This window comes from Arvicanthis niloticus, chromosome 5, assembly GCF_011762505.2.
Source record: "Arvicanthis niloticus isolate mArvNil1 chromosome 5, mArvNil1.pat.X, whole genome shotgun sequence".
Classification (NCBI taxonomy): Eukaryota; Metazoa; Chordata; class Mammalia; order Rodentia; family Muridae; genus Arvicanthis; species Arvicanthis niloticus.
The window spans coordinates 41,102,628-41,115,308 of NC_047662.1; the positions used below are offsets into that span (position 1 = coordinate 41,102,628).

Sequence of the window (12,681 nt, forward strand, 5' to 3'; positions counted from 1 at the left end):
GAGTTTGAGACCAGCCTGGTCTACAGAGTGAGTTCCAGGAGAGCCAGGGCTACACAGAGAAACCCTGTCTCAAAAACCAGAGTTAAGTGAGAGGCTGGAGAGACGGCTCAGTGGTCAAGAGGAATGGCTGCTCTCCCAGAGGACTTGGATTCAAGACCCCACCCCACAGGACAGCTCACAATTCCGTAAGCCTAGTCTTAGAGAATCTGATAACCCCTTCTGACCTCCATAGGTACCAGGCACACATGTAGTGCACATACCTACACTCACACAAAAATTCATACACATAAAATAAGTAAGTAGAAAAATAGAAAACAAAATAAGCAAGCACTTTCATCTTACTGGTGTGAAAATTTACTTTCATTCTTAATAAATGGTAAAATTATGTCACAGAACTTTTTTAAAAATAAAATTCCTTATGATTTATTATGAGTCAATGTTTGGTTTGCATACCTACTTTATAGACCTATGTAACTGGGTCACTGCATGCACAGGCTGCCACAGTGGAGAATGGGAGAAGAAAGGAAAGAGGATATTTGAAATTCAGGCCATAGGAATGGAGTGTACGTGTGTGACAAGTGATGCCCTTCCTAGAGACTGCTTAAACTAGAGTCAGCTATGCCTCTATCCCAGTAAACCTTTCTTCCATCCATAAACCTAGAACAGTATTCCAAACACTCGGGACAGTAGGACAGGGGCTTAGCATTATTTGGGCAGCCTCTTGGCTCCCATCTCCCTCAGCTGCCTCCTCTAGGCCCTGCCCTAGCATGAAATACCCCCTCCTCATTCTTCCAGGCTCTGCCATTCCGAATTTGGTCCCTGGCCCCTAACATGTTTTCCTAACATGACTGAATTGGTAACTATAAAGTAACCTCTATTTTTCTTTAAACATTTTAAATCTATTTGCAAAGAAGTAGCAAGTCCAAGCTATATACCCTGTGAGGTCAGAGGACAACTTACAGAAGTTGGTTTTCTCCATCCACCATGTGGGCCCTGTAGGAGACTGAACTCAGGTTATAGGCTTAGGCTTCTTAATGATTTAAATGTGCACAGGCCCATCAACATAGGCCCTTAAAGAGGGAATAGCAGTCATAGCTGTTTTGTGAAATTCTCTAATTAGTCCTGGTTAGCCTTAGACTTTATACACAGACCAGGCTTGCCATGAATTTTCAGTGATCATCTTGCTTCTGCTTCTCAGGTGCTAAGATCACAGGCATGAGTCACAGCTCTTGAACATTCCCCAGCAGTGACTTCCTGGGGAGATGCCTGCTCCTTGGATAGGGTTACTCCCTCCAATGTACCCTGCCCCACAAACTGCAAAACCTTGGGAATATTACTGCCTTTGTTTTCCTCACCCTCCAGCAGAGGGCAGAGCAGGGAGCTCTATAGTCCTCTGATATTTTATGTTCAAGGATTGGGACTCCTCGGGACTCCTCTGCTCCAGTCTGGTCCTCAGCTGCTGCAAAGGGTGGACCAGAGGAAGGAGCAATGGGGCAGGCGAGAGAGGCCAAGGACAGTTCTGACTGACACCAAGGAGCCAAGCTCTGGAGATCCCTGTTGAAGGCTAAAGCCTCGGCTATAGAGCAAGGGTGATCCGGGTAGACGCCTGAGCCTGCCATGTCCCAGCTAGCTTGTGGCTGCATAGGGAGTGGCTGAGAGAGCAGGCTGCACCTCTGCTCTGACACCCCAGGGTGACGGTGAGTTATTTCAGGGGTGCAATGAGGCAACAGAGGGAGGTTCTTAGAACAGAGTCTCGCCATTATTCCTTAGCTTCAGTTTCCTCACCAAACACTGGGTAGGAAAGTGAGCCCAAACACGCCTCGCCACCTCGAGAGGCTATTCAGAGAGGAAGGTGCACCCAGGAACCATGGCCAGTACCTCGGGGTCTCCCTGCTTAATGTTATATAGAGAACAGATGGCACGTGGCATGCATTTACTGGTGGGTCTCCTTGTGTGGTAGAGGCAGGAGGAGGCAGCATCTGGAGGTGGGGGCCTGGATCAGAAGGGGCCGAGGATTTGGACATCAGTTGGAGGTTTACAGTGGCAAATGAGGAAGGAAGGCATCATCTGCAGAGCTGGCAGTGTCCTTCCACTTTGTGGAGCTTTGTGCCCAGGGACAACTTTTTTAACTCTTTAAAAAATGGGTCTCTTAAGGCTGACAGCTGGCAAAGTGTTAGCCATGCAAACATAGTGCTGCATTTGATCTTCAGAACCAACATCATTGTCATCATCGTTGTCATTTTATATGCATCACTTTATATGCATGAGTTTTCTTCTTCTTTATCACCATCACCACCACCATCATCATTTTATGTGCATGAGTTTTGCCTGGCTGTATGTCTCGGAATCATGTGCATACCTGTGCCCACAGAAGCCAGAAGAGGGTGTTGGATTCCCTGGAACTGGAGTTAGAGGTGGTATAAACTGCCATATGGGTGCTGGGAATCTAACTTTGTTCTCTGAAAGAGCAGCCAGTACATGTAACAGCAGAGCCATCTCCCTAGCTCTTCAGAACCCACTTAAAAAAAAAAAAAAAAAAAAAGCCAGATGCCAAACCAACTTGAGTTCATCTCAGCACTATGAAGGGAAGAACTAAGTTCACAAACTTGTCCTCTGACTTCCAGAAGAGTGCCACCACACACATACTAAATAATAATTATCATTATGTTTACATATATAATATGCTATCATCATCATCATCATCATCGTGTACTGGGGAGGAGAGACCGGAAGATTCCTTAGACTTGCTGGCCAGCCAGCCCAGTCTACTTAGGGAGCCTAATGAGAGATCCTGCTTCAAAAGACAAGGTGGGTTCCTCCTAAGGAAAAGCACCTGAGGCTGATTTCTAGCCTCCGTGCACAGGTACGTGCATGCCTACACACACCTGAACACACATGTGCATGCACACCTGCACACATGTGCACATACCTGTGCATACACATGCACACATATGCACATACATGTGCACATGCACAGTCCCTACTGTTTCCCAACTGTGGATGCCAGGTGACCAGCAGTTTGAGGCTTCTGTTGCCTAGATTTCTCTGCCATGATTGTTGCTTTGATTTCTCTGCTATGGTGGATGGTATGCTTAACTCGTGAGCCAGAGTAAACTCCCCCCCTTGAGTTGCTTTTGTCAGAGAATGCTATCGCAACAGAGAAAGAAACTGTTTTTACAAAGGACACACAAGACAGAGGCAAGGATCATTCCGAGTTGAAGAGTGGCTTTCAGACTGCCTGTCTAGGCTTCCCAAATTCTAAAATTGTGAGAAATACATTCTGTCCTTTGAAAACCAGAAATGGAAACTGGGCAGACACAGGTGATAAAGCGAGGGCCCGAGGGAGGGCCACTTCCTAGCAATGTGGGGGATCAGAATCCTGGAATTTAAATAGCTGACATTATAAAAACTTGGGGCTTTAAATCACAAGCCTAGGGATCACCAGTGCCTCAACTTGAAGGATCCAAAACTCACGAGAAAATCTAAGCAGTGGCTTCAAGTCTCCTGCAACACTGCCCAAAGATTAGATTAGACACTTGCAGCCTAAGGCTTTGAGGCCTCCTCTGGCTCAGGCTCACACCAAGAGCATGAATTCTCTCTCTCAAGCACAACCCATACCTGGAGCTGTGGTTTGGCTGAGCTAAGAAGTCAATTTGAGGCCAGGTAAGTGGTGATGTTCGTATTAAGGTATGGCAGGCTCCAGGACAGTTCCATTCATTTCCCCAACAGTTTTGAAATTATCTAGTTCTCCTGAAGGAAATGGCTCCTCTGACCCCTGAATTTTCCAAATCTCTTCTCAAAGACAAGATCTAGGATGGGAGATTCCCTCACATTTCCACCAAGAAGGACATGCACCTGCATTTATTCAATACCAGTCACGGCCCAGTGTTGTCTACAAGCCACAGCTGGTGTCTGAAGGCATGGACATGCAGGCCACTCACAGGGAGGCATCTTCTTGGCCAGAGCCTCACTCCTCATCTTGGAGATTCTCTGGGCTGTTCTATCAAGTCTTTGTTCTTTCTGCTTAGCTTCTCTCTCCCAGCCCCTCTTTGTCCTCCTCTCTACCCCAGCATCCCTCTCCTAGGTCATCAATCCATCCTCCCTTCTGGTAACCCTGCCTCTGGTCTCTCAACACAATGATACTAGAAACACGCATGCATAGAATACTTGGGAGGCTTCCTGTTGCCCACAGGTCAGAGAACAACTGAATTCTTATTGGCAGGTCCTAGATAGGGAGAAACCCGTCTGGATCGCAGCTAGGCTTAGTTACGTCAGAGTGTCCTATCCTCCTCAGAAATTATTCCTTGTAAAATCATCAGAACCAAAATATATGGAGCCCCAATTTTTACTGGGCCCTGGGGACCCCACCCTCTTGTATGAAGGAGTAGATGGCCATGGCCATTGTTGTTAGGGTAGCATGATCACCTTTAGACAAAGTGAAAATCCTGCCTAGAGTCTTTGGGTACATACCAATCATTCTGCTTATTCTGGCCAGCCTTTTTCTGAGATCCTTAGATGTTTAATTTCTGGCCTCTTCCTGCTCCCTCAGACATACTTTGACATACTTTGGAATGAGCTGTTCTCACTCTGAAGGCTGTGAGCATGCTCCACTTTTACTGTGCATCCATCATATTACTGTGACGTTTACCCAGCACCTGTTTCTGATGTCTCTTTGTCTATGTTTGTCTATGCTGCTGTTCTGTGCTAGAGTATGGTCTCCAAGAGCAGAGGCCTCTGTGTCTGAATTCAAATTGTGGCCACAAAGCCTCATACAGTGCTTAACACGAGGCAAGAGATCCACAGAGTGTCCTGGAAGACTGACTGAGAACCATAAAAGAGAAGCAAACGTGCAAGTGCCCTGGACCTGAAAACTCAGGGCTGGCTAGAGGACTCAGCAGGTAAACTCAGCTGCAGTCAAGCTGATGACCCGAGTTCTATCCCTGGGAGCATATGGTAAAAGAAGGGAACGGACTCCCAAAAGTTGTCCTCTACCTAATCCATATGTGTACTATGGAATGTGCATGCCCACCTCCCCAATCAATAGAGGATGCAGAGAGGGGTGGGGTGAAGGGAGAGACAGAGACACAGAGACAGACAGAGACAGAGACCATGCCAGGTTTTGGTGGCTCACATCATTAATCCCAGCACTCAGGAAGCAGAGGCAGGTGGGTCTCTGACTCTCTGACTTTGGGGCCAGCCTGGTCTTCAGAGGACATTCCAGGACAGTCAGGGCTACCTAGAGAAGCCATTCTCCTCTGGGGGCAGGGGAGGTGAGGGAGAGAAACTGACTCAGATGGGATTTTTAAAGAGGAGACCTCAACTGAGTTTTATAAAGTGTCAAGGAGCAACGAGATTGTCTTCCAAGCAGACCTGAGCAACTGCAGCCCAGCTATAAGAATACTGTAAGACAGATGCCAGCAACTCAGTTTCCAGGTGATGGGCAGCCACAGGCTGTTCTGGGTTTGTTTGTTTGTTTGTTTGGAGACAGGGTCTTATGTCATATGTGTCCCAGGCCAGTTTCAATCTTAAACTCACTAGGTACTGAACCTTGAACTCCTGGTCTTCCTACATGCTAGGCAAACTATATGCCCAGCCCTCACAGAAGAGTGCTAAGGTAGAAAACTGATATTTAACTGGTTTATATTTTAGTGAGAACACTAGGCAAGCTAGGGGCTACTGCAAAGGTCTGGCAGAAACACCCTGGAGATAAAATCAGCAGGATGTGGACTAGGGAAGGGATGAGGAGGGAGGGGTCAGAGATGACTCCCAGGTTTCATGCTTGGGCAACTGGATGGATGACTGTACCATTCACTGAGATGGGGACATAGGGTGATGAACAGGTTTGGGGGTGAAGATATATTGTCAGGATTGTGGCTTGTCAAGTTAGGGGTGCTCAGGACAGCTTTGCCCTCTCCCAGGGACAGCAGTGTGGGAAACAACTGTCAGTATGAAGGCCTTGTGAGGCAGTCAGGACTGTTCCTTCAGATAGCAAACACACCTAAAGCCACCAACTCATCCAGATATGGGGGAAGTTGGGGAAGTGACACTCAGAAGAGAGCAATGACACATCCCTGCAGAGTTGTGCATTGGGGAATTTTGATACATATCTCCACTGCCCCCAACCCCACCCCCTGCCCCACAGGGCTGGGGATCAGGATCCCCTTCTCTGCGCTGTAAGCCCCCCAAGGGCCAGATCAGTGAAGCTAGCAACTTGGCTTAGGTGGAGTGGGGTTGCACCCTTTGTCCACAGATCCCACTGGCTCAGGGAGAGTGCAGGTGACAAGAGAGCACATGGGGATGCAGGAGGCTCTGAGTTGCCCTAGGGCAGCAGTTAGCCTCACTGTCCCCCTAGCCCCCACCGCCCCGGTCAGCCCCATCCTGCCCCATCCTGTACCTGTGGTCTCTTTTCCTGGATGCTGCCCTCTTCCAGGTGGTCAGGAAGGCCATGGGGGCAGGCTGGCTGGGAGGGCCCTTGTAGCTCCTCGTGGTGACAGCTGCAGCGGGCAGCAGAGACTCATAAGGACTCTCCGGAGGCAGCACCTGGCACACAGGGCGGGCCCAGCTCCTCCCAGCCTTGGCAGGCTGCCTCCCTTGCAGACATCCCTGTTGCAGGCCAGGCCTGGGGGCTAAGAGCACCTCCATTCCATCCAGAACCGATGGGATCTCAAACTGGTCGAGACCCATCTTTGGGCATAGAGAAAGACAGCTTTGTCCTGAATCACGCAGAGCAAGCACCACTTCATAAACTTCTGATTGCCAAGTCTGGGTGGGGGATGGGACAGAAGCTAATATGTCACAGGCTCTCTCTGAATAATGTGGGTCATGTGTATTTTCAGCATTTTATATTACCACGAACAAGAAGAATGGGCTTTGGCATCCGACCAGAGCAGTCCAGTAGGCAGGCACCTGTGGGTGATTATACAAGTTCAGATGAAGATAAGACACAGGAGCAGCTTGAGAGATTTTGGATCCAGGACCTCCTGGAAGCTTTCTTAGAGTGTGGAGGCCGAGAGTTTCCATTTCCTCTTGGGCTGGGTTTGCATCCTATCTGCTTGTGTAATGTATCTCTCCTGTCTAATACATTGTGGCTGATTCTTACAAGTCAGATATGCCAACCTGAGTCACATGCCTTACATTAAATCTTATCTTCAACAGACTAAATACCACATATCTCCATTTTGCAGTTGACAGAACTGAAGATCAGCAAGGTTAATTCCTGGTGACCATGTCATAGAGCTGTCTTTCTGGCCCAGGGTTCCACTCTGCCTGTGGTCTCTGGCCCTGGTTTGGCCAAGCAGCCCCACGTATATAGGTGTAGTCACTTACTTGTCTCTGCTAAGCAGAGATGACATTTCCCCCTTCCTCTGAGCACATCTCAAAGTCTGAAAATGTGCCTATCTAACCACAAAACTAGTGTGTCCAGACCTTGAAATTCCAGCTTGTGTGTACCCACAGGCTTCAGAAACCCCTGGTTTAGCTTGGCAGTGTTGGCACTGAAGACAACCAGGGCTCTGCTGGACTTAGGCAAGAAACCTCAGAATAAGAAGCCTCGTTTCCAACAGGCAGAGCCCAGTCTATTGACAAAAGACTGAAGTTCCACCCTGCCTCTGGGATCACAGCCAACACCACCTCCTCCAGGAAGCCTCCTAGGTTCTCCTCCCTGGAAGTTTCTCCCTGTCCAGAGGTCATTATTTTTGTCTATTTTCCTCAAGTATTTAAAGCTACATTTTTTAAAACTAAAAAACTTTTTTTTTTTTTTTTTTAAATATTCAACTTGTATGCATGCATTTGCATTTGGAGTTCAAAGCACGACTTTTGAGTCAGCTCTCTTTCGACCCCTGTGGGTTCTGGTGACGGAACTTAGGTGCTTTTACCCCTGAGCCATCTCAATAGCCCAACACTACATATTTTTAATAGTAGTCCACAGAATCAGTCTCATTCTTCAGATTCCCTCTTCTTCCCTCTCTTTTTCCTCCTCATGTGTGTATGTATGTACGTACGTACGTATGTACGTATGTATGTATGTATGTATGTATGATCTTTTAAGGCAGGGTCTCACTCTGTAACTTAGGCTGCCCTTGAACAATCTTCCTGCTCAGTCTCCCAAGTACTGGGGTTACATACAAGAGGCACCATGCCCAGCTCTATCCTTCAGATTTCTATCTGAGGGTACAGAGAAGCACCTCGTGTCTGTCTTTCCTGGAACTGGCACCACTGCTACACACAGTTGAGTGAATGAGGGAACCAGTACATAGTAAGTTGTTATCAGTAGCAGGCACTACAGTGAGGGTTTACACACCAGCTCTAATATGGAAAATGACTGAAGAGTTCCAGACCTGCCTGGAACAGCCACAGTCACTGCCTCTCTCCCACACCCCACCCCAGCTCAGTTGAGAAATTGAGTCAGGAGCTTGGGTTCAACCCAAAGGTTCTTAAACTTCTGGGTGTTTGCCATTTCTCAGTGTCTACTTAGAGCTATATTTGGCATAATCTGAAACTCTTCACAAGTACCAGCTCAATCCTCAGACAACTCTATAGGCTGAGTTCTTTTAGAACTCAGGGTTTTTGCCCCAAGGATTTATTGTTATGTGTAAGGGTGTTTTAGCTGCAGACACTATGTGTACCATGTTTGTGCATTGCTCACAGAGGCAGGCCATAAGAGCATGTCCAATCCCCTGGAACTGGAGTTACAGACTAGTGTGAGCTGCCGAGTGGGTGCTGTGGGTGCTGGGAACTAACCCAGAGTTCTCTGCAAGAATGACAGTTGCTCTTACCATGGAAGCATCTCCCCCCACCCCCTGCAGCTTTACTAACTGAGACAGGGGGGCCGAGAGGAGTAACTTGTTCCAATAATATATATGCCAACAAAGTGTTAGAGGCATGATACTCCCACCTGTCTGCCTGCCATGCAAGTTCTTAGGATGTACAAAGTGCTTAAGAGCCACGTTCCCAAGCTCATCTCATCTTGCATGTAATAATCCTGAGGTAGAATATAATTTTACCCCCAGCTTGCTCTAGCGCCAATGCCTAGGCTGAAACCTTGGCTTCAGGCCAGCTACTTAACCTCCCTGTCTTTGTTTTCTCATCACTAAACCTAGGACAGTAACAATACACACTACAAGAATTCTTATGCAAATGAGTAAGCACCAACAGAGCAGTTCTGGGAATAGTGTTCTGTGCACTTCAGGGATAATTTTATTCGAAGTAAGAAAATGAGGTGTTCTGTGTCAACGACTTTAAAGGAAACAGGTTTATCCCCTTTATTCAGATCAGAGCAACATGGTCTTAAAATGTATCATTACCTTCTCTATTTTCTTTTAATAATCGTGTGTGTGTGTGTGTGTGTGTGCGTGTGTGTGTGTATGTGTGTGCATGTGTGCACGCATGCAAGCTGACTTACAGTAGCCAGCTACAGGCTTGGCAGTGAGTGCCTTTACACACTGAGCCACCTTGTGACCCCCTTTTCTATCTTCTTAAAAATGGACATGGCAGCTCTTTGTATCTGCAATATAATATAAATTGAGACCTTGTATCAATCATTAATCCAACAATCCCAAGAGTAAAATGTCATTCTCACTGTGTTCAGAGAGGTCAAGAGACTTAGGAAAACAGTCAGATCAGAATTAGTTAATTGACATAGGGTCTTACAGTTGCTTAGGCTGGCTACAAGCTCCTGAACACAATCAATCCTACCTCAGCCTCTACAGTTCAGACTACAGGCATGTACTACTGTCCTTGGATTAAAACAATTTTTTATCATCATTCATTCATGCAGAATATATGTAACATTAAGCCCTGAATTTGAAATATTTTTAAAAATCAGTGGCTTTCATTTTGTGACCCAGCACATATTCAATGACACATTCTATTTCCTGAGATTTAAAATGATGCTCTTTAACACACTGAAAGATTTACATACAATGAGTCAGAAGCCAAGGTATGCAGAGTTATCCCAAAGAGACAAACAGCCACCCAACCAGCCAAACCAGGTGTTAGCTCAATAAACATATTAATCTAGAAAACCATGCCCCATGGCACAGGCAGCTGAGATCAAGGTTAGCACCAGGAAGGCAGGTCTCAGATTCAGTCTACTGTGGGCAAAGTCCAGTGACAGTGATAATGGAAAAGCGATACTGTGGTCCTTACATCAGTGAACTCGACTAATAGGTACTGCCTCTTTTACTGATGAAATCAGGTTTCTAAAGAAAGGTCCGATCTTAGAGCAGCCTAAATTCATTAAAGTGATAAATGCCACCTATGAGCAGCCTCTTGAAGAAGAAATCTTCTCAAGTACACATCAAACATCGTGTGGCTGTGGATCTACAGTTGACTACTAAATCATAAATTGAGGGTGGGGTACATCGACCTTCAATACACCTTCCAGACCACCTGGAGGCTTGTTAAGATTAGAGTTACTCTTTTCCTTTCACTAACGTCTATTTAGATGCTATAATTTGTTAATCTCAATTCTTCTGGAGTCACTCTCCTCTTAGGGCTTAGCTGTAACACTTTGGATAAACTCCTCAATTGGATAACTTCACTTAATTTTTCCCCTAAAGCAATCCCCTCAATTACCAAGGACAGCTTACACAAAAACATAAAGACAACTCATTCTTTTATCCATAAATGTAATGTATGGTTATACTGAGCTATTCAAAAACGTTTAAAACTTACTTTCTACCTCCTTTTTTATTCAGGATGTGGGGCTCATGGGATCCACCCTGGACTTGAATTCGTTATATAGCCAACAATGACCTTTAGCTCCTGGCCCTCCTGCCTCTACTTTCCTAGTCACGTCTCCCTTCAGAGCCTCAGCATTACTGGTTACTGTTCATTTCTGCTTGACTTAGTGCTTCAGACTTATAACCCAGACTGATCTTTAATTCGGAGGACTTTTCTGCGTATCTAGAATGGTAGTCTTATTAGGCATAAACCACCACCTGGCTTAAACTTGTATTTCTTTAATAAAAAGCAAGGCTGGCCCTTTCTGTCATATGTTTATGGGGTAACGTAAATAATTTACAATTGAGTTCTCCTATGTGAGCAACTCATGTAAATTAGACAAGACTATTAATTGGACAATGCTTTTATTCAAGAATTATTTTATTTTTAATTATGTGTTACAGTCATATCTCTGTAGATCAGTGTGAATGCCTGAGGAGGTCAGAAGAGGGTACTCTATCCCCAGTGCTGGAATTACAGGCAGTTGTGAGCAATCAGTGTAGGTGCTGGAAACTCAACTCTATAGTCTTCTGCAACAGCAGCGAATCCCATAACCACTGGGCATCTATCCAGGCTCTGAGAGAATCAATGCTTCCTTCCTTCTTTTTCTGCTGTCTTGAAGGAGTCTTGCTATGTGCTCTGGCTGGCCTGGTACTCTCTATGTAGATCAACCTGACCTCCAACTCAAGAGATCCATCCACCTGTGTGCTTTTTCAGTGCTGGGATTAAAGGTGCATACCACCACACTGGGTTCTGAAGAATGTTTTAAGATATTAGGTGCCATGTAGTACATTTATTCCATTAAGAGTGACTACATACATTATGCATGGTATTTCTACTCTGGTTTGTCTCTAGTAAGAATAATGAGTAGCATTAAACTCTGGAGCCACTTTCTTGGGTTCTCATTTGGGTACTTCTGAAAAATGGAGACACCTGCATTTTTCAGTTACAGCTGTGAGGACCAAGTGGATTGATATTTGCTAAACAGTGAGAATCATGATAACAAGTTTAAAAATGCCACTTATTATTTATCATGTCCCATCCCTACCATTTTCTAGAAGCTTGCTTCTCTCTCTCTCTCTCTCTCTCTCCTTCTTTCTTTTTCTTTTTTTTGGTTTTTCCAAACAGGGTTTCTCTGTTAGCCTTGGCTGTCCTGGAACTCACTTTGTAGACCAGGCTGGCCTCGAACTCAGAAATCCGCCTGCCTCTGCCTCCCAAGTGCTGGGATTAAAGGCGTGCGCCACCACCACCACCCGGCTTAGAAGCATTTTTTCATACAAAATGAAATACAGTATGTAAACTACACGAATTACCATGTTGGAATCAAGAGATCGGGTGTGTAAGCTGAAGAACACTGCTTTAACTTTCTGACTACCAGGTCCTCTATTTCCAAAAAGGGATAAAAACAGTCCCTATTTAGTCCTACGGTGAAAACTAGACAAGAAACATAAACACAGACACAAAATGCTTGGCATAGTCTAATGCAAGGCTGGGAAGAGCTCAGGGGTAAAGTGTTGGCCCAGCATGCAGCAGGCCCTGGGGTGGGGGTGTTGAACTTATTTTCTTAAAGATAACTAGTATTACAAGGGTGTCAAGCTGGGCAGGGCATTACATGCCTGTAGTTCCAACTGCTCATGAAGATGAGGCAGAAGAACTGAATTGGAGGTTAGTCCAAGATAGCAGGACCTCCATCTAAAAAAAGATTGGCCAAACTATCAAACTCATTAATGAAGTTCATGAAATCAGAGGCTAAAGAACTTTCATTTGTTGTTGTTGCTTGTTTTTAAAGAGTCTCCCTATGTAGCTCAGGCTGACTTGGGACTTGCCACAAAGACTAGGCTGGTCAGAACTTGGGACCTGTTTGCTTTTGGCTCCTGGATTAAAGGTGTGCACAACCATGTCTGACTTAAAAGGATTTTCTCAAAGTTATTTTCTCAAAGTTTTTTTTTTTTTTTTTTT

At 45.6% G+C, this 12,681-nt stretch overlaps 1 protein-coding gene across 2 annotated transcripts in view; it reads right to left on the reverse strand.

Annotated features, from left to right (window-relative positions):
* Positions 1-6,535, reverse strand: part of Ttc39a (tetratricopeptide repeat domain 39A) — a 47,715-nt gene extending 41,180 nt beyond the window's left edge. Inside the window, exon 1 of one of the 2 annotated variants that reach the window (XM_076934464.1) lies at positions 6,395-6,534. In XM_076934464.1, the coding sequence (XP_076790579.1) occupies positions 6,395-6,447 (53 nt within the window). In that variant the 5' untranslated portion in view covers positions 6,448-6,534. Of the gene's footprint in view, positions 1-6,394 lie in introns of both variants that reach the window. The other variant, XM_076934469.1, reaches the window with a different exon arrangement.
* Positions 6,536-12,681: the final 6,146 nt, after the last annotated feature.